At 58.5% G+C, this 27539-nt stretch overlaps 2 protein-coding genes across 7 annotated transcripts in view; both read right to left on the bottom strand.

The window, feature by feature from the left end:
• Positions 1–576: 576 nt before the first annotated feature.
• Positions 577–6686, bottom strand: STOML2 (stomatin like 2). 2 transcript variants are annotated; one of them, XM_067315952.1, is made up of 10 exons: positions 6586–6686; positions 5774–5926; positions 5311–5410; positions 4574–4632; positions 4051–4152; positions 3262–3396; positions 2394–2538; positions 1982–2061; positions 1623–1751; positions 577–903 (listed from the first exon to the last, which is right to left on the bottom strand). In XM_067315952.1, exons 1-10 carry the CDS (start codon positions 6628–6630, stop codon positions 772–774), a joined length of 1080 nt encoding a protein of 359 aa, XP_067172053.1. In that variant the 5' UTR covers positions 6631–6686; the 3' UTR covers positions 577–771. The 2 variants fall into 2 exon arrangements, with proteins under 2 accessions (XP_067172053.1, XP_013808297.2); XM_013952843.2 differs by lacking the exon at positions 6586–6686 and adding an exon at positions 6135–6345.
• Positions 6687–7388: 702 nt separating this feature from the next.
• The window catches only part of ATOSB (atos homolog B), a 40866-nt gene continuing 20715 nt past the window's right edge, over positions 7389–27539 (bottom strand). Inside the window, exons 3-12 of one of the 5 annotated variants that reach the window (XM_067316096.1) lie at positions 16819–16931; positions 16501–16660; positions 16020–16221; positions 13579–14834; positions 11865–11923; positions 11391–11487; positions 10693–10851; positions 10146–10214; positions 9379–9584; positions 7389–8957 (exon numbers count right to left, since the gene is read on the bottom strand). In XM_067316096.1, the coding sequence (XP_067172197.1) occupies positions 8804–8957; positions 9379–9584; positions 10146–10214; positions 10693–10851; positions 11391–11487; positions 11865–11923; positions 13579–14655 (1821 nt within the window). In that variant the 5' untranslated portion in view covers positions 14656–14834; positions 16020–16221; positions 16501–16660; positions 16819–16931 and the 3' untranslated portion in view covers positions 7389–8803. Of the gene's footprint in view, positions 8958–9378; positions 9585–10145; positions 10215–10692; positions 10852–11390; positions 11488–11864; positions 11924–13578; positions 14835–16019; positions 16222–16500; positions 16661–16818; positions 16932–18991; positions 19027–22056; positions 22083–23875; positions 23967–27539 lie in introns of those variants that run through there. The other 4 variants (XM_013952845.2, XM_067316097.1, XM_067316098.1 and 1 more) reach the window with 4 other exon arrangements.

Raw genomic sequence — 27539 nt, 5'->3', positions numbered from 1 at the left:
GCTCCGCTCCCAGCCTGCCTGGCAGCTACCGAGCCCCTCACCGCTGTTACAAACCCCCATTCCAGGCTAAGTCTGTCCTCAACCAGCTGTTCGCAGCCCAGAACTGCTCTTTTGCAGCAGCAGCTCTTGTGCCCCTCGGTGGCTTGTCCTTCCGTACCGAGGGCCTCTCTGTTCCTTCCTGGCTGGCATTTGGCCAGGCCAAATCCAACCAAATTCCTGGCCTGCTCCCCTCCGGAGGTGGTCGATCACCTCTGAGACAAAAATAATTTCTCAGGATTAACACCAGAAGTGGCCCCTCTTGCTTCCCTGAGGCTGTCCAGGTTCTCTGAGTGACAACAGCAAGAGCTAAAGGCACCGCGAGAACGAGCAGATGAGGACTGCCAGGTTCAGGACGTGCAGGAACTCAACTGGCCGCGATGGGGAGCCCATATTCCCGGAGATCCCAGGGCTCCTCTTGTGGACAATCACACCTCCGTATGCAGCACCCGGCAGGATTAGGATGGACACAGTCTCACGCCGTGCCTCTTGCCCCTTGGCAGCATACAGCAGGTCCTGCTCCCGAGTGCGAGAATGTGCCAAAGCACCAGTACCATTTCCTTTATTACATGATTAAATCCAAATACAAAATAAGAACCAAAAGAGGAAGAAAAGCGTCTGACTGGGGAAGGCAGCAGCAGAACAGGATCCCCTGTAGCCTGGCAGGCCCTGGGCTCAGATCCCCCTCCCTTGGGGTGCTGCCACAGCAATATGTCCAGTGTCCTTCCAGTCCTGCTAGCTGGAGTTTGCCTGTTCCACCTTGAGCACCTCCATGCTGGGGGGCTGAAGATCCTTGTGGGCTGGAGGTATCTCATCCTGGGTCTTCACAGCTTGTGGCTTGGTCAGTGTGCTGTAGATGCCCAGGGCCTGGGGAAAGTGAAAGAGCCATCAGGGAGGAGAGGAGAAACTGTGCGCTACCAGCCCAGGGAAAGTAGCCTATCTCTGGAGAGGGCCCTGCAGGACAGCAGGAAATGTCCTTGCTGCAGGGTCGTGCAGGACAAGACAGGACGTGCAGCAGGACTGCGACAATGAAGGCCCCATGGGGCAGGCAGGGACACAACAACCTCTAAAGGGCCTGTGTTCAAGGCCTCAATGGTGCCACGCTATGCTGCAACGTAAGAAAGCCCTGCTGAGAGCATCTCCAGCCAGCGCACATCAGGAGAGGACCTGAACCCTTGTTCCATGTCCAGCCCCGCTCGAGGCATGGGGATGGACAAGAAAGAAGCAAATTTACACCCCACAGAGACAGTGAGAAAGTCAGCCTTGTATTTCAGCCATCTTATTCTGGGTTAGAGGGAAGGGTCCTGTCTGCTATCGCCACAAGCAGGCTCAGGCCCAGCCAGGGATTGCCACAGCAGAGACCTTCCTGTTGCCCCAGTGCCGTGAAGCAGGTGTTCCAGCCCACAGCTGGGAAATTAATTAATTGCAGACCCATGCACTGGGCCAAAATCCTCCTCCACATTTCCCCTTTACCAGCACTACCTCCTCCTCCACAATAGCTAGGGGCTGCTGGGCTGTCACCTCCACCTCCCTTGGGCTCCAGCTACCACTGGGAAAGGAGAGAAGGTCCCTCTGATCACACTGACCTGCGCAACCATGTTGGTGACATCGCCAGTGTTGGCTGGCAGCAGGACTGTGTTGGAGTCTTTGGCGAGCTTGGAGAAGGCGCTCACGTACTGCTCAGCCACGGAGAGAGAGGCGGCTGCGTTGCCATGCTGGGGGGAGAGGGCTCATCAGCAAGGAGGTGAGCAACCAAGAGCACATCTGTGCCCATGCCTCCAGCATGCCCTGCTCCAGCAGCAGCCTTCAAGACTGCAAAGCTCCTTGCTGCCAATGAAGCTGGCAAGGAGTGTCCCAGGGAAAGCCAGATGCTGCCCCAGCCTCGGGTCCACCTTCCCCTGCGCTAGCACCAATGCTTTGGCTGCCCCAAGGAGCCATCGCTCACCTGCTGCGCCAGAGCAGCCGCCAGGAGCTGAATAGCCTCAGCCTTGGCCCTGGCCTTGACCAGCATGGCGTTGGCTTCTCCTAGAATGAAGCACAGCAGAGCACACGTCAGAACTGCCACTTCATACCCCAAAAGTCTCCCCTTCCCTAACAGCAGCACAACGATCCTCCCTGCAACACACCTCCTGCTGCCCCAGCCTGCAGGGCAGCAACACGAGCCAGAGCACAGCCCGAGGGCCCTGGCTGGGAGGAATCAGCCAAAGCAGCCAGGGGAGAGCCTGGCTCGCTGGGCAGCCCAGCAGAGCACAGACAGTGGCACAATCTGCTCGGAGGGAGCGTCCCCCCTCAGTACAGAGAGCTACAGACCCCCCCAGGCCCTGGAGCTCATGGCATGTTCTAGGCCAAGGCACTACCAGCAGCTTTGTTGATCTGTTCGGCCTTTTCAGCTTCTGACGCCAGGATCTGGGCCTGCTTCTGCCCCTCAGCCACGTTGATAGCAGATTCCCGGGTCCCCTCCGACTCCAGCACTGTTGCCCGCTTCCGTCGCTCCGCCTCCACCTGCAAACACAGGCTGGATGCCTGTCTGCCATGGCCAGTGTGGGGACATCCCATCCGTGGGGCAAGCACAGCAAGGACACGCTCCCACGCCCCTGCTTTGGCAAGCATGGCTGAGCAGGGCACGAGAACACGGCCATGAAACACTGAGTGAGTCCCGGTGAGGGCTCGATCTCCTTCCCAGACTCAGCTCACTGCAGTGGTGAGCCCAGACCGCAATATGCCATGCTGCCACGGTACCGGGTGTCCTCTTCTCCCGTCACCCACGGTGACTTAGTGCAGGGTGCTTCCCATAGTGGTGCTGAGCACCACCACCTCACAGCAAGAGGAAACTGCTTCCAAGAGCAAGCACTGACCCGCTGGCCTGCACAGGACAGCACGCTTCCCCCTCCTCCCCTTCCAGCAGGGCAGCTCAAGGCCAGCACCTGCCCTGGGATCTGGCTCCCAGGTTTTCACAGGAGGAGACCCTTAGAGCTCTGGCATTTGCTGCCTCAGAGCCCTAGGGATTTTAAGGTGAGCTGGCAGGGCTTTTGAGTATGAGGCTGGGGCCACCACTGCAGAAATAAGGATGGGAATTATCTGCTTAGGGGACACGTTTGCAGCCAAAGTGCCCACAGCTTCCCCACAGCAGGAGAGCCCAATGCAGCCAGTTCTGGAAGGAGAACAGCTATGTTGCATGGGAGGGGAAGCTTTGCTCTCGATCCAGCCTGCCCCAGACCACCACACCTGCATCTGCATGGATTCCTTCACACGTGGGGGCACATGGATGTCCTTAATCTCATAGCGTAGGCACCGGATGCCCCAGTAGTCTGAGGCCTGGTTGATGGCATCCACAATGCTGGCATTGAGGGACTCACGCTCCTGTGAGGCACAAAAGAAACGGCAGAGAGGAAAGAGAGGAGCGCAGCATGAGATAGGGGTCAGAAGGGAAACAGTCAGACACCTCCCTTCACGGGCCAAGGTCAGCCGGAAAACTCCAGTTCCACAGGCGCAAGGCAGGGCCAAGCCCTTCCCACATCTCACATGAGCAGGGGTCGCCTTCTCCTGGGGCAGGCAGTGCCCAAAGCTGGAAGTGGTGAGAAGCAAACCTCTGGTGTACATCTGGAAACAAACATCTCCCAGGAGTGCAAACAGCTCCTGCTTCTATCCGACAAACACAGCACCAGGGTTTCAGCCACCCGGAGGCACGTCAGCCAGCATACGCATCACTGGGCCTGGAGCAGAGTCACTGACTCAAGATGGACACAGCCAAACAGCCAGGTCTGGGCACACGCCACCCTTCGTCTTTTCTGACTAACTCAGGGCAGGGCAAAACCAGCTCCCCTCAAACAGAACAACCGAAGCAAGACCCGTCCCCAAAGGTTTGCTGACAAGTTGACTGAAAAGGATGCCAGGAGCACTCCAAGCAATGGGAGTTTTGCTGTTAAGTGCATCAGACTGTCTGCACAGGCCCCGCGGGGATTTCAGAGACGCTGCTAGAAGCCGGCAGCAACGTGACCCCTCTCCCCAGCTCACCCGGAAGACTCTGTCGAGGGAGAGTTTGCCCAATTCAGATCTCATGGTAGTCTGGGCCAGCTGCGTCACTGCATACTCAGGATCCTCCACCCCGTAACTGGCCTGGACAGCAGGAACAAAAAACAAAAGAAATTGTGGGGATGCTGAAAGAGACCCTGAAAGAGGCAGAATTAACAAACAGCGCTAAGACCAGATGCCTGCCACAGACGCCCCCGCCAAGGAAAAGCAGAACCCGGAGCAGAGATCTGCCTTCCCTCTGCCCTCTCACAGAGGGACCCCAGGGAACGGGGTGCTCGGCCCACCCGCCTCGCAGAGCGCAGCGTGTTGGACAGTGGCTGAAGCGCACGTCTCAGAAAAGCGAGCCAGGAGAGCTAGGTGTGCTGCGCCCAAGGATCTGTGCCAAGGCAGCGAGCTGGGCAACGCACCAGACACAGACCATGGCCAGAGCAGTCACAGACTCCTGGAGACTGAAAGTTGCCTCATGTCCTAAGGGTTGAGGCACTTAGCCGAACGGGAACGGTACCTTGTAAGGGTCCATGACCCGCAGATAGAGCACGCCATCAATCTGCAGGGTGACGTTATCTGCCAGGAAAGAACGGCATATCCTGTCACTGGAGCAGCAAAGTAAAGCAATGGCAAATGCCCCCCTCCCCTGACAGGATTAGCAGCGCTGGGCAGGGCCATCCCCTTCCTTCCTGGCGTCAGCAACATGGCATAGAGAGAGGGAGCAGCTCAAATGGATCTCCCGATGCGAAAGGCTTTGTAAAAAGGACCCTAGCATTGCATGCAAAATGTCTCATTTTGACATCTTTACATGCAAGAAGTCTCAGGTTTCCAGATTAAAACATTTCACGCTGTAGTTGTCTTAAAAGATTAAAGAAACAAATAAACAAAAAACCCTCTCAATACTGGAACTGAAACAGAGATATCAATTAAACAGATTTGAAATTTTTACACGTACAAGAACTGAGGACAGATTTTTCCCAGTTCAACACAGGAAAACATTTGAGATCTGAAAAACGGATTCCTGCCCAGCTCTATTCAACCCAGCAAGAAGGGGCGGCAGCAGCCCAGAGGAGAGGGCAAAAGGGACCTCCTAGGGTTCCCCCAGGCACAAAGCCATGAGTATGGTCAAGCTGGGTCCCGAAGGACGGGGCTGACTGTATGAGGTTGGGACATTTCCACTCTTCCCTGCACTGTCCCTTGCTCTTCCCAGATGCAGCAGGAGGAAAGGAGCAGGACAGAGAAGCTTTTCCTTACCCAGGGTAACGGCGGACTGCTCTGGGACATTAATGACTATTTCCTTGAGACTTTGCACATAACGAATCCGATCCAGCAGAGGGATGAGGAAATTCAAACCCTGGGAAAAGAGCAGCAGTTAAGGCCTAGATTAGACCACTGAGCCCGAAAGCCAGGCTGGATTTTTCTACCCAGAGAGCTCAGCCATACTAGAGAAAGCTGTGCAAAAAAAAAGCCCAAGTGCACTACATGCTGCAGATACTTCAGACAGAGCAAACATGCTTCACACACAGAAGGAATTTAGGATTCTCACTGCTTTTAATACCCCACCAAAGAAAATTAGACCACAGACAACCAGAAGAATTGCAATCTGGAAAAAGAAACACAGGTGCTCCAACCATCCCCTAAGTCCCCGTGCAAAGCACATCTCGCTACAGCTATAGGAACCTGCTGAATCCAGAAGGGGAGAAAAGCAGCTCCTTACAGGCTCGAGGATTCGGTGGAACTTGCCCATCCTCTCCACCACCCAAGCCTCCTGCTGCGGCACAAAGAGCACCCCGATGTTCACGGGCAGGCCCGAGTTCCAGCGCTGCGGTGCCGGGGCCAGCCACGCTGCATGCTTCAACTGTTGGGAGCACTGGAGAAAGAAAGAGGAATAGGATGAAGAACAGCAATCTGCAGCTGCGAGTCTGACTCTGTACACACGCGCACCCCTCCCTGCCTGTGTGCTGCACTGGGCAGCCTTGCTGCTTGCACGCTACAACCCTTCTCCAGCCTGGGCTCACTGTTAGGAGCCCCGACACATCAGGGCAGGAAGCAGCGTCAAGCCCCCGCCAAGCACACACCGTGAGGGGACGTGGGTTGTGCCCACGGGGACAGGACTGGGACCGCGGGGACTCCAGGGTGGGTGCCAGCATCAGGGCCTTCCCCACAGGCCGGCAGATGTATGGAGGCTGCCCCAGTGCCGGCGCCTCCTCCGCCTCTCCCCTTCGCGTCCCCCCTTAGGGTGGGGGGGACCAAAGCCCCCCCGACACCCTAAGGGAAAGGAAGGAGCGCGGTAGGGTCTCCTCTGCCCCGCTCAGACCCGTGTCCTGGTCACCCCCCCTCACCGCCCTGCTTCACCCCTGCCCCACACGCCATCCCGGGCCTCCCTCACCGCTCAGGCCCTTCCCGGCCCGGCCCGGCCCGGCCCCCCCCGGGCGCTGCCCCCCAGCCCCTCGCTACCCCCCAACGCGGCTCCCCCTGGCCCCCCGCTCTCCTCCATCCCCCCCGCTGCCCGCGGCCCCCCGCTCCCACCTGCAGCAGTCCCCGCCCGGCCTCGCGCCCCGCCCGCGCCAGCATCCCGCCGCCGCCGCTTCGCCGGGCCCCGGCACTTCCGCCCGCCGCCTCCGGAAGCGACGGGGGCGCTGGCCAAAGGCGTCCCCGCGGAAACGCTTCCGCGCCGGCCGGCGGGGTACGGCGCCTCCCCGGCCGCGACCAGCGAGACGCGGGCACGGAGCGCCCTCAGCGCCCGGCTCTTCCGGGTGCGCCGCTCGTCGTGTTCCCCGGGGGCGGCGGCCGCTCGCGCAGGTTCCGCGGGCGGGTTGGCGCGTCCCAACCCGGGACGGCAAGGGCCGGGGCGGGCGCCTCCGGGCCGCGCTGGGGGCGCGGCAGGCGCAGAGGCAGGGCTCGGTGTCCAAACCAGCGTTTATTAAATTAAAAACAAACACAAAAAGTACTGGGCACAGCTGCTCCCGCGGCTCTCGGGTTCCTGCAGCAGTGACCCCCGCCCTCCCCAGGCCAGGTGCAGGCCGAGGGCCCCAGCCTCCCCCCGCCGGGGCGAGCGACCCCGGCCTCCTCCCCCTGCCCCTACCAGGGCGAGCGACCCCGGCCTCCTCCCCCTGCCCCTGCCCTGCCAGGGCAAGCGACCCCGGCCTCCTCCGCCTCACCCGTGCAGGGGGGCGAGCAGGACCCCGGCCTGTCCCTCCCTCCCAGCCCCCAGGGAGCCTGGGCAGCCGCGGGGGTCTGGGGCTGCCCCCAGTGAGGCTGCAGCCCTGTGGTCCTTGCTCCAGGGGGGGCTGGCGGAAGGAGCCCTTGGTGGCGTACGACGGTGTTCATGGCCTCCTCAGGCTGGGCTGGGAGCTGGCTGCTTCTTCCTACCTCCTCGGAGACCCTGGCTGGGGCTTCCCCCAACCTGATCTTCCAGAAAAGCCTAGCAGGGACCCTGGGGTGGCTCAGACCAGGTGGTTGCAAGCTCAGAGGACACTTTTCCCTCACACCCTGCCCCTCTCACCTCCCTGACCCCCCCACCAGGGCTGGTTGCACACAGTTCCCGAGGCTTGGGGGCAGAAAAAGATATTGCTCTGGATAATCCCCACCACCCTTTCTGCACATCCAGCTCAGAGCTGATGGTTCGATTCCCTCTGCTGCTTCCTCTCTTCCCCATACTACCCCTGGACCCAGCCAGCCCTCCTCTGCATCTGCCATCAGTTGATCATGCTGTTCCTTGCCCAAAACGGGTTCCCAGCAGCCGCAAGGGCAACAGGATTCACCCCACACACACACAGACAGCACAAGGCCAAGATCTTTTGGTGATCTCCACCTTCTCTCAAATCCGCAGCACACATGGGCTCCAGCGACCTTTGCTGGAAGGGCTGCCCCCTGCTCTTCCAGAGAGCCTCCAGGTCCCTTCACGTCACAGCCACATCTCTGGCGACAGCCACTTCCCTGCCAGCCCCAGGCTTCTCGGGGCCTGCCTTGCCCTAAAGGGGTTGCAGGGCAAGCACAGGTCTCCCCAAGCTGCCTGAAGCGGGGCAGGTCCAGCAGAAACGGTGCCCAGAAAGTCTCGGCCTCTCCCAGGGCTTTGAACGCAGCCCCTCTGCAGAGGAGCTGTGCCCTGTCCCCTCCAACAGGTCGGTCACCCTCTCCTTCCACAGCCCGAAGTGTCCCCAGCTGCTGGTGACCCTCATGGTCCTCACAGCCCTGCCACAATGCCTGCAGCCCCACACTGCTGAGCGCAGCCTGCCCACTGCCTGGGTAGCTCGTCCGGTGCCTGCGAGGCCAGGAGGGCTGTGGGGGAAGAACAGCACCTTTGATCCTCTGCACAAGCCTCCTCCACACCTTGCAGCAACAATAAATACTAATAAATACAAACCCTTCTGCACTTTCTGCTCCCCAGCCCAGGGCCTGGCACAGGCAGCCTCACCCCGAACCCCCCTTCCAGGCTTAGCTCCCCCCTCAACCCTGGCTGTATCTCCGAGCTTGGAGCAGCACCGGTGAAAGACCTGGGCATGTCTCTGGAGCGCAAGGGCTGCTCACCAGCCCCTGCCCCTCCTTGCAAAGCCCCCTTGGTGATCCCATCCCTGCCATAGGGCACGGCCACGATGTCCACGCTGCTCAGGACGCAGCCATGTGGGGAGGGCGATACTTCAAGTTGGCGCTTGCTCTCTGGCCCTTTACTCATCTCTCTCTGAAGTGCTGGGCTGGATGCTCCCCAGTGGCCCTGGGCAACGGAGAAGGTCAGGCAGCTCCGTGCTCAGGCCCAGGGTGAGTAGCAAGGGTTCCTTGGCATCTCCGTAAAGGATTTCAGTTCGTAGGGGATCCCCGAGTCGACCTCAATTGACTTGCGGGAGAAGAGCAGCCGGATGTCGTCATGAAGGTAGATCTTCCCCGACTTGGAGCTGTGAAACCTGAGCGGAGAGCAAAGCAGGGCAGAGGAACCTCAGACTTTTAAGCAAGGACATGGCAGCCTCAGAGGGACCCAGTGGCAGTGGAGCAGGGCAGGGGGGCACAACTCCAGCCCAGGAAGCTTCCTCCCACCATCTCCCTTGCCTGCTTCTGCTCCTGGTCAAAGTGGCCACCACTCCGCCTGCCTCCAGAGGGGCAGAGACTGCTGCTCTAGGGCAGGACGGCAGCTCCAATCTTTCTGCAGCCCTTCTAGTGCAGATGGCAACCATTCCCTGCTCCTCCCAAGGGCTACCAAGTCAGGCTGTCCTCCTGCAATAGCGGCAGGGCCTGCAGTTTTGGAGGAAGCAGGGACACATGGGAGAGGGGCCTGGGAGTCCAGCAGTGACCCCGGACCAGCTGTCCATCGCTCCCGGCCTGTCCTACCTCAGATGCATCAGGTAGCAGAGGACCCTGCGGGGCGGGACAGTGCCTGGTGGGTTGCTGGAGGCCACGGTGGCCCCCTCCTCCTCCCCCACAGGCACCAAGAAGATGCGGTGGCGTAGGAAGGTCATGTGGTTGGCTGGCATGTCCTGGAAGTCGTACGTCACCAAGAACATCTTCACCACAGTCTTGTTGGGGTTAAATAAGGTCTGGAAGCAGAGATGGGGGGTCAGACTAGGAAGTGCCCAGGGCATGGACCCACAGGGCAGGCCTGGGGCATCTTGGGGCAGTACCAGGAGGCCCAAGGGCCCACAAGAACAGTCCTTGCCCCACACCAGGCCCAGAGGGTGTAGCCCAAGGCCCAGCTCTTTTCCAGTTTGTGTCCCTCACAGAAGAGCCAGTGCACACAGCTCAGACACCACAGCCCACAGGTAAGTCCTTTCCTCCCACATCTACCCCCATGCTCCCATCTCATGCCCATGGCACCCACAAGCTCTGCTGTTGAGACCCCTGCCCCTCCTCATCAACCTCTTCTTTCCTTGTGTCTCCCATCCCCTTGTCTCCCTGCGAGCCCCCTGGGAACCCCACGCTTCCCTCCACAGTGCTCTCTTGGCGGCCATACACTCGCTCTGCACAGAGCTTTCTAGCTGTTGCCCCACCAAAACAACAGAATGGAGCAGTTCTGTCCCAGAGATGCTCCAAAGCAACGGGAGCCCACCCAGACCTCCTCTGCTCTGCGCTGCGCTGCCAGAGGCCAGGGGATGACTCACCACTTGGATGGTTCCAGCTTTGGGGACACTGTAACCCTTCTTTCCCAAGGCCTCCAAATCAATCACTCCCTGGGGCAAAAGAAACAGCACGTGAGAGTGGGCGAAAGCCCATGGAGAGCCTAGCTGGGCTCTGATACAGGGCCCAGAGCCCCTCTCACCAGCAGACTGTGGGAAAAGGCAACCGGCGGCAGGCTGCAAGAGGGTGCTCAGCTTAGTCTCTCTCTGGATCAGGGGGTGAACAAGCAGCAACACAGAGGTGATGACAAAGCAGCAGCCACAAGACAGCTGGACAACAGCAGGCCCTGTCACAAATCTGAAGCCTGCCTCTTCCTGCCTTTGCCTCGTGGATTAAATATTGCTCCTCTGTCTCCCTGCAGCAGACCCTGGCGTGGCTGGTGCCACGGCACAGAGATGTGCCGGGGCTCCTGGGATATGTGGTTGCTTGTGCCATGTTCTCAAGAGCAGAGCCGCCCCAGAGGACATCCAGTGCCTGGATACGGCCCCTGCTCACCTTCCCCACTGGCCCAGCCCTCCCTCATTGGCATACCAGGAAAGGCGAGGGCACGCTGTGTTCAGAGATGTCGAAGTAGGTGACGTCGACAGGCAGGGTGGCATGCTGGGGGCAGTAGGAGCCACTGGCTCCGATCTCTGCTGTGAAACCCTCGATCCTCCCTGACGGTGCGAAGCGGCCCTTCAGGATGGACTCCTGAGAGAGGAGGGAAGAGTTACAGACCTTCGAACACCAGGCCTGCCCCTCACCCCTGAGCTATATGTGAAATCACCTCCATCTCCACCATAAGCACACATCTGCCTGCCCTCGCATAGCTCTAGGCTCTCCTGGGACTGCCTGTGAGGGACCTTGGCTGCTGTTTCTGAGATGGACTCCATCCTTGAATAGGTGGGCTGAAACCAACCACCTAACACCAAGAACAAGTGCGAGCATCCTAGCCTGGCCAGTCTGCAGCAGCTCTCTCAACAGGGTCTGGGGGACAAGTTCAGCCTGGCATGTCATGCCAGGATCTGCTGGAGTGAGCAGTCCTGCCAGGTGACAGACACCACTCTGCACAGCCAACATGTGAGGCCCTTCGGGAGAGGCAACCCAGCCCTGTGCCAACTGCTGTACAAAGCAGCACGCTCCCATCGGGCTCCACAACTTATGCCATGTTCCCAGCCCAGCCCCCAGCCTGCAGGGCTTGACTCCCTCCCTCCTGAACTGGCAGGCAGTCACAACACAGGTGCCGTTACCTCAAAGTTGCCCAGCAGAGCATGACTGACAGTGGTGGTGGTCCAGGGGGCTGCAGAGGGCCGGGTCCCCCTCCGGAGGCTGCTCCGGAGATGTCGCCTTTGAGAGAGGAGAGAGCCTCAGTGCCAAACCAGAGAGCGGGCAGTCCTGTGCTCCCTGTGTCCCCAGGGGTGTGGGCCCTTACCTGGCAGAAGCAAGCCCTGTCCCTCTCTCTGGGCCCCCTGTCTCTCTCTATAACAGAGGTTGAACAGACTTTCCCACTCCACGAGGTGCAGCAGAACCTCCCCTCCACCCCACAGCCCGGGGCCTTGCGGAGGGGAGATGCCTGGGGCAGGAAAAGGACAGGGATTAACCTCAACTCTGACCCTCCCACATGGCTGTAGGGTGCTGGGAGTCTCGTGCACCCAGAGCCCACACTGCTGCACCCAGGGTCCTGCTCCAAGGTAGGCAGGGCTTCAGGGCTGCGGGACACTCACGATTTGAGGCGCAGCCCGCTCTTCAGCCTCCTCCCGACTGTAGTGCAATCTGCAGAGCTCTGGGGGGATGCGAGACCAAGAGCCATGTTAAGGCAGCAACTGGGGGCTGCACACCTCCAGGAGGTGCCATTCCCCCCTTGCCCTGCAGCCCCACAACAGCCCCACTAGATCAGCCAGGCTCCCATGCACAGCCTCCCCCTGCCCCAGGGAGCTGTCAGCAGTCCCTGCTGGCGACCCAGGGCTGTCCAAACCAGGACCTGGCTCCATGAGCAGGTCCTTTCCCTCCCAAAGGGGCTCCACTGGGCAAGGGGGTGTTGTCACATGGGCCGAGGTTGCCTCACTCGGCCGCTTGCCTCCCACCCTGCATAACAGGTCTCCCAGCTAGCCCCACTGGGCAAACATGAAAGTGGGCAATGCCGCCCTTAGACTGCCAAAGGCACCGCTGTAGACAGACAGACCCACCCAGGCGCAAACACCGCCTTGCACATCCCAGGGAACGGTACCACATACCACAAAGCTCCCCGGCCAGTCCAGGTCAAACTCCAGTCCCAGGTGATTCATGCAAAGCCCATGGCAATGCTGCTGGGCATAGGGTTGTGCTTGCCCACCTCTGCCCACAGCCAGGCCTCTACGGCAGTAGCAGCGGGTGTTAAAGCTAGGGCAACACTGCTGCCTCCTTTTACAGGGTGTCACCTTTTCAGGGATTTTCCTTTCTGGAAGCCACACAAAGGGCTGTGCAACATAAAGGGATGATGGAGCCAGCCAGCATGACCGAGCTGGAGGCTCGAGGGAAGCTGCCGGAGGGCCATGCTCTGGGAGGGCAGTGCTGGGGGCAGGCAGGCTGGGGGACAGTCACCCAAAAGGGTGCATGGGCAGAGATGGAGCTGTGCTGCGCTGACAGCACTGCCTGTCTCCAAAACAGTATACCTCTGCTGTCTGCCCCTGTTAGTCCCTGCACCATGGGATGTCCCATGGAAGGACGGGAGTGTGCTGGCTCTGGCATGAACCTGCTGCTACCTTGGCCAGCAGGATACGGTGGGGGCAGGGATCCGGTCAGGAGGAGCCAGCAAACAGGGTGGAATCACAGGCTGCTCCTGAGCTACCCAGGTGGTCTGCCCCATTTCTGAGGGCTTATGGCACCCAGAGGACACACAAGAGGCACCCCAATACCACAGGGAAGCTGGCAGCATCTCACACAGCATCAGGGCTCCCATTCCCTGGCCAGAGCTGTGAAGCCCTGCTCCATGCCACCAAACCCTTGCCCAGCAGGCCCAGCACCATGATGGATGCCATGGACAGAGGTCAAAGCAGTCCCCATCCCTCTGCCTTCCTCCTCTCCAGGCACACAGAGGACAGCTGCTCATGGGAAGCCTGACAACAGGCATGGCTTAATGCGAAGCTGTCAGATGCTGACCTGACTGCAGCCCACGGCCCCCCGCACTGTGTCTCCAGCTCTCACTGTCATGGGGAAGTAGTGTCCTCCCTGTGCAACGGTCTCACCATGCCAGAGAGCTGCTTGCAAGGGGCTGATCCAGTGAACGCAACAAGTCAAGACTGGCTGGCAGCCACTGCCCTGCTTGCACCAGTGCTATGGCACTGGGACAGGACAGGGTGCTGTGCCACTGTGGGCCACATGCCCACGAGCGCAACCCTGTGCTCCAGGCGTTCCCAGGCTGCTCCCTGCTTCTTCCCACCCCCCCCAAGTGATGCTCACCTTGGCCGCTGGAAGCAGGTGATTCCAGAAAGGGGCCCCCTTGGCATCGGTGCTGCGGCAGGCCGTGGGCACTGGATGGCATGGCAGGGCCCTCTTCTTCCTCGCCGGTGGGGACAGGCTCTCGTCCTCAGAGCAGGAGTCAGCTGCAACCTCCCCGGCAGGCAGCAGCTTCCGTTTGGCTGGGCAGCTGCTCCCGCTGAGCCGGCTGCTCCCACAGGGTGTCTTCTCCAAGGAGCTCAGGCTGCTGGGCTCGGGGCTGAGTGCTGTCTGAGGAGCTGGGGGCTCCTTGCACCCGTTGGCCATCACTGGCCATTCCCCTTCTCTGCCAGTCCTGCTGCTATGAGCAGGGCTGCTCCCCGCCTTCTCTCTCTTCCCACCGGAGTCTGCCCGGGGTGTTTGTGCAATATTGTGCAAATCAAGTTCAAGTAGGTTGTGGCCACTCGCCCGCTCCCCGTTCTCCCCGTAGTCTCCGGGCTGATCCCCTGGAGGGGCAGGGCAACTGTCTCTTCTGTGCAAAGTACTGCAAGCAATGTGCTGTGGCCAGGAGGAGGAGGCATCCTGCGGCCTGTCCTCTCTGCTGGCCTTGGGACTGTGGCTCGGGCTGCCCTCGCATCGGTGCTCCACCACCCGCAGCCCACTGTGAGAGAAGTGTTGGGCAGAGCCGCACAGGGATAGCTCCTCTACCAGCAGACCATCCTCGAAGGCATCGTCATCGTCCAGGGAACCCTGCCCGGGACCCCCATCCCACTTGCCATCCGCCCCCCCACCACCCCAGTGAGTTCGTTTGGGATCCCGTGCCCCTTCCGGAGTTCGCTGCTCAGGGTATCCCCTCTTAACAGCTGGCCTGCTGCCTGTCCGCTGCTCTGTGCTCTCGGAGGAGCTGGAAAGATGGGAGAAGATGGAGACCTGGTAAACTTTCTGGCGCTTGATCTCTGTCTCGTTGTAGCCCATGAGGATGCTGCGGCGAGTGCAGCGTTGCGAGGAAGGCTCCAAGGCCGCCTCTCCACCTGGCCGGGACAGGCCAGAGTCCGTGCTGCGCTCTGGGGGCAGGGACGCCTCCGCATGGATGTGCCGCATGGAGCCTTACTTGGCTGGACCCCGACTGGAGCCAGAGTCAAAACAGCCCATACAGCAGCAGAGGAGGGACAGTAAAGTGCCACAGGGCCGCTGTGTGAGGGCAGCGGGTGGGAGCTGGACCCCCTTGTTCAGGATGTCCAGGTGAGCCCTCTGTTATGGGATGCACTGCAGTGCAGCATCTGGAAGGACAGAGCAAGAGGAAGGAGATCAGCCCAGGATCCCCGTCCTCAGTCAGCCTTTCGGCAGCAGGGGACGTGCTGGGACCTGGGCAGCTCTGCATACAGACCTCCCTCTCTGGGGACAGGAAGAGGAACCAGCTTAGTGTGGCTCTCTGGGGAATCCCGTGGTGTCACCCACCTGCAGGATCAGCACTTCCTTCCTGGCCTGGGCACAAAAAGGAGTCTCCAGCTGGGCTGGAGGCTACTGGGGACAAGTCTGAACGAGTGGGGAGAAGGGGGGCCTGCCCGCTGCCAGGGACTTGATGTGCTTGTGCTGTTCTGGAGCACAGGAGTCAGGCAGGTCAGACCAGTCCCAGGGGCTCAAGCCTGTAATCACCCCTTTGGGCAACAGCAACAAGATCTCCAAGCGCTCGCCAAGGAAACCTTCCCCAGCCGCACGCGCTGAGCAAGGCAGGGCTGGCTCCCTACACTTCCAGCCCCCCAGTGAGGCCATAAATTGGGTTGTGCAGCCTGAGGGAACCTGATCTAACATTGCAGCTAGCCCTGCTCTGAGCTGGCCTGAACCAGAGACCTCAAACACTTGAATTAGCAGGTTGGTGATACTGGGGGCTGCAGGTTAACGATGCCTCCAGCCTGTCCTAACCTACGATCAGGGAACTGTTGAAGCAGAGCCCACCATGGGCTCTTGCACCACCCATCCACACCACCCATCTCTGTCTACCTTGAGGACTTGGCCTACTCTGCACTACACAGGGCCTCAATTTTAAGTCCAGTTTCAGAGCCACCAGAGTCCTGGCCAGGAGCTGTGTCTGCCATGATAAATACTGGAACAGTCACAAGACCTGAGGAGATGGGATCTCTGCAGAAAAGTCACCACCAGGCTGAGGAGCTCCAGAGCCTGACAAACAGCCTGGGTTTGGCAGCTCTGCCCTCAGCCTGTCCCCACAGCTCTGTCTGCTCCCGTGGCAGCAAAGGCTTGGGGGCAGGTATGCGATAGGGAAAACGATTCCTCAGGTGGGTCAAGGCCATCTGGGGACTGAAGCTGCATGGTATTTTGTCCCCCACTGTAATGGGGATGGGAGGGTGCCAGGCAAGGCAGTTGGGCCCGGGGATTTTGTTTAGGAGGAGCGATGAAAGGTGTAACCTGCCGCACTGCAGCCTGTCCTGGCTGCCTCGCACACTCACCCCTCTGCAGCAGAACCCCACTTCGCTCCAGATTAGGCTCCCTGTCCTGCAGCGGACAGTCGTTGGCACAACTAGCTGAAGACACCTGCCAGCCGGGCACCCCCCAGAAGCGGCGTGGCTGCCATGGAATGGCTCCCACCATCACGGTGTGCCTCCAAACCTCTGCACTGTCCCCTCCAGCTCTTCAGTCTCCACAGTAGCTCTGACAGGGAAGAAGAGAAGAAGATGCAGGGCTGGAGTGATTCAGGCGCTCACCGAGAGAAGGGCAGGAAGGTACCACCTGCCTGTGGCGTCACACAAGCAGAAAAGGCAGTATTCATGTTCAGCCTCTCTCAGCCTCCCAAATCCAAAGACCACATACATCTACAGGCCATCTTGGGCAGTATGGTCAACATGATTTCCATTTAAACCACAAATACTTTAAGCTAAGCTGTGAATTTTCATTCCTTTCTTGTATTTTATACCCCCTTTGCTTGCTTACCTTCCTGAAAACCTGTGCATTTGGACAGATTCCTACTTATATTTGGTGACCATTTCATAGCTTGCTTTCCAGGATGCTGTGGATCACCAGCCTCCCCAGGCCGCTGGTCTCATGTCCACCTCCCAGCCCTTTCACCCACAGCACACGTCACTTTGTGGCCCTACAGACAAGGAGAAGAGCTTGCAATTTCCTTCCTCTAATAAGTGATGTCTGGCAGGAAGGCAGAAACCGGGAGCTTGACAGCCCTGAGCCATGATGGCCCCCCACCAGCTTCCCCCAGAGCAAAGACAGCAGTCCTTTCATGTGCACAGCACTCACCTGCTCAAAGGTGCCCTTGATGTACGAAGGAGATTTGTAGATGCAACACAGCTTCCTGGACACAGCCACGGCTTCCCTGCAGTCATAATCCACCAGCACCGTACCTTTGATGCCTGGGGGAGGGCAAGGAGGAGAGTTAGCCCGGGCAGCAGCTTGTGATGTGACACCTTCACAGTGGGCAGAAGCCCTTGGGAACCCCTACCCCTAGCCCCTCCATCATGGGGGCAGCCCATGAGCCTTGTCGGCCCAGGAACCCCTGGGCAAAGGGAGGCAGAGCTGCCCGTCCCCGGGGCCCACACACTCCTCATCTCTCTCTCCATGCAGCCCTTGCCCGGAAATCCACTGGAGCAGCTGTTCAAAAGGAAGCTGCTGCCTGTCTGGCTGGGCATCCCAACTGCAACTGCTGTCCTGAAGACAGCATGGCCCTACGTCACCTTGTCTAACCCTCTTCAATGCATCAGGCACTAGTCAGGCTGGGTGTGAAGCCCATGTCTTGACACCCCATCAGATCATCTCTCCATGAGGCATGGGGCACAGCAGGATCTGTGTCTCCCAGAGCCACTGCCCTCCAAGCAGGGCGCAGATCAGCACCCAGATAAGAGAAGTTCATGTCCCATTTCCCAAACCAGCCAGAATCCCCAAAGCACAGGACTGGACTAGAAATAGCAGGGCCAGGTAGATGAATGAAACCCCTGAAGAGATGCTCAGAAACACCAAACAGTCAAGTGCACCCCTATTCTGGCATGCTGGTACAGCAAACTCTGCAACCCAAAATCTTTCTGGTTGGAGTCCTAGTGTCAGCAGGTCACTCACAGTGCTCAGTGCAGCACCGGGGCTGACCCTGGCTGTCCCAGGAAATGGGCTGGTCTTTCATTACATTTCCAACAGCATCTGTAATTAATAAGCACTTGCAGCCAGCCCCTAAGAGCAGATCAGCCCAAGAGCCACTGCCAGCAGTGCCAAGGGAAGGGCATCACCAGGGATCAGCCAGGACAGAGAAGTGATATGCAGGCTCCCTTGGAGCACTCCCAGCAGGGCAAATCCACACCATGGCACAACAAACGTCAGATCTCAAGCCTCAACAACAGCTCTTTGTGAAAACAGCTCCTCCTGGCACCCTGCGCAGGGCCTGCATGAAGGCATGTAAGACAGCAGGTGAACGCCCACAGTTATGGGCCGTGGGAAGATGTGGAGGTGCTAACTCACCATGCTCTGCCTGCCTGGAAGGTGAAGAACTCTTACACCAGGTAGCTGCTTCCCTCCTCCACCCCCGGGGGAGATTCATACCATGACCTGCATGGCACAGTCGACTGCTGGGAAGTAAAGTCAGCAATTGGCAGCAAAAAAGTCAGCATGGCACGGCTGAAGAAAGCCACATCCTTCCTGCATGTGTCCACGCCGGGACAAATCCGCAGTTTCAGCCTGCATCATTTCTTTCTCCTTCCCACGTTCCTCCGTGGTCACATCCCTCCCCAAGTCCTCGTGTAGGTGGGCTGAGCCATTTGCTCCCCAGAGGCGGCTGCATTTCAGGAGAACAGGTCCCTCAGGTGAGGCTGACATGCCGACACCACAGACCTGTCCTAGCTGAGATTTCAACGCCAGTCACCAGGTGATGCCAGCGCTAGCCAGTAGCACCCACACCTTGCATGAGGAACTCCTCCCCATTTTGCCAAGCCAGACACTGTTGCCCAAGGCATCATGGAGGAGAGGTGGCAAGATTCCCCATGCCACCCCAAAAGGGTTCCCTCTGTCTGCAAATACACCATGTGAGGGACTGCCTTGCACATCCCCTTGGAGGGATGCCTGGCAGCCTAGGACAGGGAGCACCATGATGAGGAAGGAGGAATCCCCTTCTACGGCACTGCAGTGCCACCAGGGACACATGCCCGCTGTCTTTTCTCCAGGGTCTCCCAGCACCTTGCTCCACAGCTATGTCAGATGCAGCTTTCCCCTCTGCATCTCACCTGGCTAGGCTTGGAGAAAGGGCACTATGCTTCAACAGCCCGGATACACATGGTGCCAAAGGAACAGCAGGGAGGGAGTGTGTCCCAGGTGCTGGGGCAGAGACACTGTGTTCCACCACCTTGGGGACACCGAGCTCCCAGACTCTGACCCATCCAGCATCTGACGCAGGATGGCACAGCCAGGACTGAGGGTCAGGGACCTGGATTACCTGTTAGCTTCATTCCTATTAGCACATCAGGGGGACACAGAATAAACAGACCGTAGCCTCAGTCTGGTGGCAAGAGAGCAGGATGGCAGGTGAGGAAGGTTTCCCAGCTGGGTGATGCAGCAGCTGTACTGTACGCCGGGCTGCAGTCAAAGACTCCGACCTGCAAAAGGATCTGTTGCCATTTTAACTGTACTGCACCATGCCAAGGGACAGGACAGGCAGATACGTTGGAAAGGGGAGCCTGGCAGGGCTACCAGCGCGACACTGGTGCGAGGAGGAAAGGGAGGGCTGTGCCCAAAGGGGCCAAGCTCACATAGTAGGAATCCACACAGCTCTCCCAAAGCAGCACTGCCAGCGAGTCGGGGGACAAAAGACTGTGGTCTGAGCCCTGCTGCCTAGGGCAGATAGCCATGCACAGGGACCAACAGGGCTGAGAGAGGTCCTCGCACCATTCAGACCACAGAGAAGGAATCCCTGAACTGACCTTCGCTGCCTCCCTCTCTCCTGCTCCCTCTCCTGGGAAGTGCTTAGAAGACCAAACCTTCCCAAATTCACTGCGGGGTGATGCAGGAGCCACAGAGCAAGGAAAGAGAGGGGCAGTCATTACAAGAAGGCAAAGGATTAGTCTTGGTACAAGCAGAGCACAAGGCAAGAGAAAACACAGCAGAAACTGCTGGAAACTGTGACTGCTTGGAAGATAAGTCACGTCTCCATCAGTCCTATCTGAACCAAGAAAAATATTTAATAGGGGAAATCTAGCCAGTGGAAGTGTAAAACCACAAGCTCCCTGGCACATGCTAAGAGCCGAGCTTGAGAAGCAGGGAGAAAGTTTCCATCACACCCCTGGAGGATGGTGGCACCAGCAGCAATGCTGCCGTCAGAGAATGGTTTCTCCATGGCCTGCAAGACCAAGTATACTGTAGTCAGGAGAGAGATGGGAACCACTTATAGCACCATCCATGGGAGAGGTGGCAACACTATGCAGAAACTAGTGAGGGAGATGCTCCAGCAGCAAACTGTACCTGAAGGGAGAGATGAAAGGAGTAGACATGGCTCTGGCTCTCCCCTGGGATTTGGGTCAGGGAGGAAGGAGACCACACTTGGTGGAAACAAGGGAGAAGGGAAAAAAGGATGATGCAGAGAGAGGGAGCGTCCCTGCCCCACTGCAGAGGCAAGTGCTGCTCTCAGGGGCTCCTCAGAAGGAAGCCTCCTGCTGTACCAGATTTACGCAGCTGCAGAGCCTTGCTCAGTGCTGGCCCCTGTGCAGATAACAGGGAGGAAGCCCAAGCCCAGAAGGGAAGGATGGGGCAAGAGGGAGTGCCCATGTTAGAAGCTGCAAGCTCCTAGAAATCATCAAAGACAGCTTCTACAGAGACAAACCCCACACTTCCCTCTACCCGGCAGCACTCATGTCAGGGAGGTGCTGCTGCTGCCCTTCCTCCCAGCCCGCAAGAGGGGACACTGTCCGGGTGCACCACAGCAGGGTGCAGAAGCCCCGAGGACAGAGCAGCCCTCCCCGCAGGGAGCCTCACCGTGGCTCCAGCAGGCTCCTGAGCAACCGGACGCCCCACCGGCTCCCCGGCCTCCCTGCGGGCTGAGGTCTGCCCAGCGGTGCACGGTGCCTTCCCAGCCCCAGGCCCACGCGCAAGGTGCCATAGGAGGCTATGTGGGGGCTGAGCCCTTCCGCTCGGTCGACCTGGGATAACACAATGAAATCTCTCCCAGCGGCTTAGGAGGCCAGAGCAGAGCTGCTGGCCTGGCGGCTCACCCCTTGCTTGCTCTGACACCCCACACAGATCACCTCCGCACACCTTGCCTCGGTGCCTCGCATGCAAACAGAGCCGATGACAATAGCCTGCGGCTGCGAAGGGGGGCTCGCAGGGTCTGCAGGCAGATCCCACTACACAACAGCCACCTGTGTACAGCTTTCCCCCATGTCCAACCCCCCCATACCCCCCCGTGCTAACCTCCCCTCCATGCACAGTTGCCCATCTCCCCAGAAAAGCACAGTCAAAGAATGAAAAGCAGCTTAAAACCCGGCAGGACAATCAGCCGGCTCTCCAAAGCCGGCAGCACCCCCTGCCCACCCAGCCCAGCAGGCTCAAACCTCAGTGATACAGCCTACAGCCTCCCGGCTCAAACGTTAATCAGGAGCCCACGAAACCTGCAGCATGCAGAGCGGGGAAATCCCATGCAGCAGCCGCTCACGGGGAGGACAGCCCAGGTTGAGGACAGACCTTTGTCTCTGCCTGCCTGTCTCGCTCGCTCGCTGCTGGAGGAGGAAGAGGGGGGCGGTGGGGGACAGCAAGCAAAGATAACACCCCTAGGAGGGATGTCACAGTCACGTTAATCACTTGGAATTCCAGCCAGCGCAGACCCGGGCGCTGCAAATATGGGCAGCAAATGGAGATGCTCAAAGCTCTGAAATAATTGGATCCTTTCACAAGAGCCGAGCCCAGAATCCAGCACAGGAATTCAGTCCCCGCTGGAAGTCGAGAGATCAAATACACAGAGAGGCAGGCACAGCACAAGCAATCCTTAGCCACTGCCGTATCCAGATCCGCAGCCCCCCCCCCCATATTCCTTTGCACTGCTCTAATCTCAGGTATCTTCTCAGCAGGAGTGACGGCACGAGAGGACCGCAGCAGAGAGCCCAAGCCCCGAGCAGAGCCGAGCTGAGAACTGTCCCCTTCCCATCCAACTTACTCCACTTGTGGCAAGGTGCAGAAACGCTGCCAGTGTGAAAGCAGCCTCAAAGCCCTGCTCGAGCAGAGGAACAGCCCACGGAAAGGAGCCCCCAAAGCTGCCAGCTGGCCTCCGCAGCCCCGCGAGGGAGACGCGCAGCCCGGCAGGCTCGCCAGCCCGCATCACATTCCCGGCGAGACACACACACGGCACATGTAGGCTCCTGCTCAGCGCCTCAACGGCAATGAAAAGGCACGGAGGCTTCTGCCAGAAAACAAAGAGGCAGCAGCAGAGCTGGGGGTGGGGAAAAACTCTCTGCTGCCCAAGAGGATCCCTGCAGAGACAACAGGATGCTGCTGGGCTCCACCACAGCCACTTACCCCAGCGAACCCGAGGTGGCACCCACTCACCCGGCGAAGGGAGTCCGGAGGGTGGGCCGGCCCCCGGTCCCCTCCCCGAGGAAACGCGGAGTGGGAAGTGCTGGAGGACGCAAGCCAGGCCCAGGACAACAGCTGGCCACAAGGGGAAAATTCCTCCGGGCTTGCTTCGCTTCATAAAGAGCTGTGTCTTTTCACCTCGGGGTAACTACTGCATGCCACTGCTCCCGAGGGGAAAGCATGGCCAACACCACGCACGCGAGTTTTACAGCAAGGCGAATTTGCAGATCTCAACGCCGCACGCTCTCTGGAGTTGACCTTGCAGTAGCACGGCAGCCTCACTGCCTTTCCTGCAGGAGGGCGGCTGTGGTCGTTACCCCGGAGCAACAAAGAAGGAGCCCACAGCTTTCTTTGCAGCAAAAGCAAGCCCCTAGTTGTCCACGCACAGGGACATGTCCGTGGGCTCCATTTCAGTTTTCTGCCAATCTCTGGAGGTGGCAGCTAGAGGAACCCGGGCCCCAGCTGCCAGACAACCACACAGACTTGCCGCTCTGTTCCAGACCTCGGTGCCAACTGGAACCGATGGAAAATTTTCCACCGTTAGCAACTACACAGTCACGTGGGCATGCACCCAGTCACCGGACGGCCACAAGAAGCCTGATCAGTCCTGATGGAGGGAAAGGGACCACTTCTGCTCTGTGCTTGTGCAATGCCTGGGGTCTTCAGCTGTGACTGGGGCACCTTCACACCACCACGTTGAAAGTTTAATAAGGACATTCGTAGCCCCCAGCCCCAAGCAGGTCCAGACCCTCACTGTAGTAGGTGCTGTACAAATGTTAGGAGTAACACTTCTTTTAGCCTGCACATCTCATGTCCCAAGGGGAGGAATAATGCCCTGGGGTTATTGCCTGTATCAGAAACCCTGGGGAACCCTATCCTGACCTGTTCAACTCAACCACAGTGGAAAGAGAGATCACTCACTGTTAGTTCACATCCCATCAGCTCCCTGTCCCAGGCTGTCCACTGCGGGAAGTGTGTTCTAACTGTGCGATGTGAACGGACCGCTCGTCATTGCTGTGAGGCGGGTACAGAAATGTGGACCCTGACAGGGTGCTCCGGGTGACAGGGTTGCAGAGGGGGACCCCTGCCCCTTGCAGGCTTGCGAGGGGGCTGATGCTTCGAGCACTGGGAGAAGACGGCACGGCAATCTGAACGGCTGGCAGCAACGGGACCTCTGCTGTCTCCCCTCTGCTCCCTAGTTCAACACCCACCTCCTGCCCCCTCACCACCATACACAACCACAGCCATTCACAGCTCCATCATCCCTCCTTACCAAGCCAGCTCTTTCCAGCCCCTCCCATGCCCTGACTCCCTGTAATAATCCACACTGCCTGAGCCCGGATACACAGACCTTCAGCTTCCCTACATCCTTCTCACGGCAGTGTGGCTCAGTGTTCCCTAAAGCATGCTCTTCCTCGCTCCCACCCCAAGCCCTGCCCTCCACAACCATCAGACCCTGCCCTGTTTACATGCACCCCCACACATGTCCCCAGAGTCCCCAGCTCTTCACCTGTGCTCTGTCCCCTTCTGATCTCTGCAGCAAGTGCCATAACTTACCCTAGTCTTCTCCATCCCCGACTGCCACTCACCTACCTACAGCCTTGCCAGCCCGAGCCTCTTTGCACTCAACTCACATGAGACCCACCAAGGAGTCCCCGATACCCACGTGGAGAGCCACAGGAACACCATCCTTCCAACGTCCCCTAAACTGTCATAAGGGCACTGCAGAGCAGTGGAGAAGGTCCCAGGGATGCTGCATTACCTGAAGCAGCTCTTGACACGCAGGCCTCAAAGCTGGGCACTGGAAGAGGGAACAAGCTCAGTGCCTGTGGTGAGAAGGGTAGCAAGGACTGTGTATGCAGCATTTACCCCGTGGGAACTGTCCATTCGCACCGCAACCCCTCTTGCGATATACTTCCTTTTACCGTAAGAACCCTTCAAGGGAGGCGCTTGGGCATAGCCACTCAGGCCTCCGGCTCAGCATTTCAAAGCTGCAGCTTGCAGATAAGGCTGCAGCAGCAGTGGCAACATTCAGCTTCTTTTCCATTCCCCATGCTTGACATCTACATGGCATGGGGGGAGGAGATACCCTAGATACATACGCATGCATACCCACCCGATTCGCCCCTTTCCAGCTGCGATTCAGAAAGCCTCAAGTCTAGCAAAAGCCAAAGCGGTGATACAGGCAGGGTAGGTATTTGTGCTCTATACTTGCTTGACTGTAAAGCGTTATCACAGAGAAGGGGCATTTCCACCATCAATTCAATGTCCTGTACCTTGTCAAATGAAGGCAAGGTCTCTCCTTCCAGCAAGCCTGAAGGAAGGGAGAGGTAAGAGATCTGCTGAGGCACCAGGAAAAGATGTCACCACTGTCACCTGAACACTCACACTGCTGCCCATGCTGGTGGGAAACCCAGGGGTGCACAAGTCCCTTCAAAGGCAAACAAGGAGGGATGAGGAATTGGTGTGTCCAACTCCAGCCCCAGAGGCATACCCAAGCCACGGGCCCATGCAGGGCAGCAGGAGGCAAGGCCCAGCAGTGCTGCATCAGCTCCTACTTCACCCCATGGAACTGGCAAACATCCCGGTCCACACACTCCGAATTGCCCCTGGGTCTTGCAGACAGCAAAACCCTCTGCCCCGCATACTCACCACCACCTTATAGCTAGGGCAGGGCTCTGAAATAGCAGCCCAGGGCTCTGTGCAGCAATGTAGCTGGGGTGCCCATAGGGCCTGATGCTCAGATGTTGCATGGAGATGGCAGCATTCAGGAAGCCAAAGCCCAACCAGTGCCTCATGTGAGACAGAGGCCACAAGGGACCTGCCCTCGGGGCTATCAGGCAGGTGCAGCCTGCATGGACCGCACAGCGCAGGGTATGCTGACGTAACAGCATCCTCTGTCTTTGCGGAAGTGATAGGGAACAGGGGTAGGTTCAAGACACAGCTGCATCCCCAGACAACCTTCCTATGCAAGACACAAGCTGCCACATCAGCCCCCATAAAACAAGACGACTTCATTGTTACTGCTGCAGTCCATGTTTTGCTGCACACCTTCAGCAGGAATACGCAAAGCTCAGTGATCTCAGAAACCAGCTTTACCATGGCAACTGGGCCAAAAACCCCCTTAAACCCTGATGGCAGCCATGCCACAAGGGACACAGACCCCCCCAGCTCTGACATTCATAGGGAGATGGAGTCCACAAAAGCCCTGACAGCTCTCCACGGACTACGAGGAATTGACTAGTCCCAAGCCACAGAGTGATTTACCCGTGGAGCTGGGAACAGACCTTAGGGGCCTCTTGGCTCAGACCACCAGACCCTGCTGCTCTCGATGAGCGCGGGTGTTGTAACAGAGATATCCAAGTAACGCAACAGTGCCCAGAGCAGTATTGAGTAACAACTGGACTGCGAGGAGAGGCAGCCGGGGGAAGGGAGAGAGCACAGCTCTCTGACCCCAGCGGCAGCCCCGCACCAACAAGCCCAAGGGAAAGGCCTAGATGAGCAACTTGAGAAGGGATCCGGGGACAAATACAGGCCCATGGGAACCTCCTAGACAGTGGAAACCCACATAAAAGTGTCTGGGGAGCCTGAATGCTGGGGACATCCTTCCAGTCTCTGCCGGATGGGGAGGCGCATGCAGCTACTGCTGCAGGTCAGCTGTGCCCAGGCTCTGTGGCTACACACAACCCCCTTTGCTCCAATTTATTACTCTGGCAGAGGGGACAATACAAGCACTAAAAACCATTTTAGCACTCACACACCAGACACAGGCTTCTGGACCATCAGACACTAGGGTCAAAGTTAGGAGACTCATTAAATTGCAGAACGGAGTTGTTCCTGAAGACAAGGCTGACGAGGCTGCCAGCAGCCAGCCTTGCAGAAGGACAGGATCAAGAAAAGAGCAGCCATGAGAATAAAAGGCTGGCAAAGAAACAGAAAATACTGGGAGCATGTAATTCTTTCCAGACAGTCCTCTGGGCTCATCTCAGCCTCCATCTGCTCCCTATCTGCTCGGGATGGTCAGGCAGCTGGAGCCTTTAAAAAGACTACTGGTGACTTCCCCTTTGATCGCCACCGTCTCTGGGCCTGAGATAGGCACCACAGGGAAGATAAACCTGGAGCCCTTCCACCCGGAGGGTTGGGGGCCAGCGTCCTCTCCAGCCTCCTGGCAACACGAACATCCCCTGCAGATCACAGCTCTGCACTGCCAGCGGAGCAGGGTGGATGGTTTATTGCCCCATGCTTTACTGCCTGTGTGTCAGAGCCAAACTTTTCATACTCACGCAGGTAGGGAAAAAACAGTCCTCTGGAGAGAAGGGTGCTCCAGCTAAGATAGGTGGAGGCAGAGCAATGAGGTGGGCAATCCTGCTCAGGCAGTGCCTCTGTCCCCCAACACTGTTAGCACCACGCGGATGAGAGATGGACCCACACAGAAGTGCTGGTACTCACTGTGCCAAGACGCAGCAAAGGCGACAAACAGAACAAACCTCTGAGCTCTCTGCTCAACTGCAGGCAGGTTGGTCCAATAGGCCCTGAGGTGCAACATTGCCAGCTGCCCTGAGAACTGCAGATCCGTGGAATAGCACAGGTAGAAGGGGACCTTGGGAGGTCTTGGTCCAATCCTGCTCCAAGTGAGGCCGACCTGGAGTAGGTTGCTCAGGGCCTGGCCCCATTGAGGGCTGAAAGCCTCCAGAGTTGAAGATTACCCCCCTTGTCCGGGCCTGCTCTAGGATTTGACTGCCCTCGTGGGAAATACTTTTCCTAAAATCTGACAGGAATTTTCCTTGATGCATCTTGTGCCGCTGCCCAACATCCTGTCCCTGGACACTTCCCAGAAGAGCCTTGCTCCAGCTTCTCTCCAAATCCCCATCAGGCAGCTGACAACAGCAATGAGACCCCTTTGCCTTCCCTTCTCCAGGTTGTACAGCCCCACTGCTCTCAGCCTCTCCTCATTTGCCCTGACCTCCAGCCCCTCAGCATCTCAGCTGAACTCTCTCTCATTTGTCCATGTCTGCCTTATCCTGGGGAGCCCAAAACCTCCTCCACTGACACCATAAGCAGTTCAGACTCAGGGCGGGGAAGGACGAAAGGGGAAAGAAATGCATTAATCTGCAATTAGTCACGCTTTCAATCTGGAAGCTTTGGATCTGGGCAGGCATTCAGTGCCAGCCACACCTCTGTTGGAGAGGTACTGCCTTGAGGACACAACCACCTGCAAGCCTGGGTGAGGCTCTGCATTTTAAGGAAGGGATGAGAAGGTCTGTGCAACAGGGACACACTGACTGGCCAGAGCCCAGCACGGCCCAGCTGGAAGATGGGGATGCAGACCATGCACGGGTAGCATTGTCTCTCCTGCAATATCCCCCCATCCATTTCAACCAGCACCGTCGAGGAGCTCGCAGCCAGTCTGGCCTTATCAGGCCCTG

This window comes from Apteryx mantelli, chromosome Z (assembly GCF_036417845.1).
Source record: "Apteryx mantelli isolate bAptMan1 chromosome Z, bAptMan1.hap1, whole genome shotgun sequence".
Classification (NCBI taxonomy): Eukaryota; Metazoa; Chordata; class Aves; order Apterygiformes; family Apterygidae; genus Apteryx; species Apteryx mantelli.
Note: the sequence above shows the minus strand (reverse complement) of the source record. Positions and strands in the feature narration are given on the sequence as shown.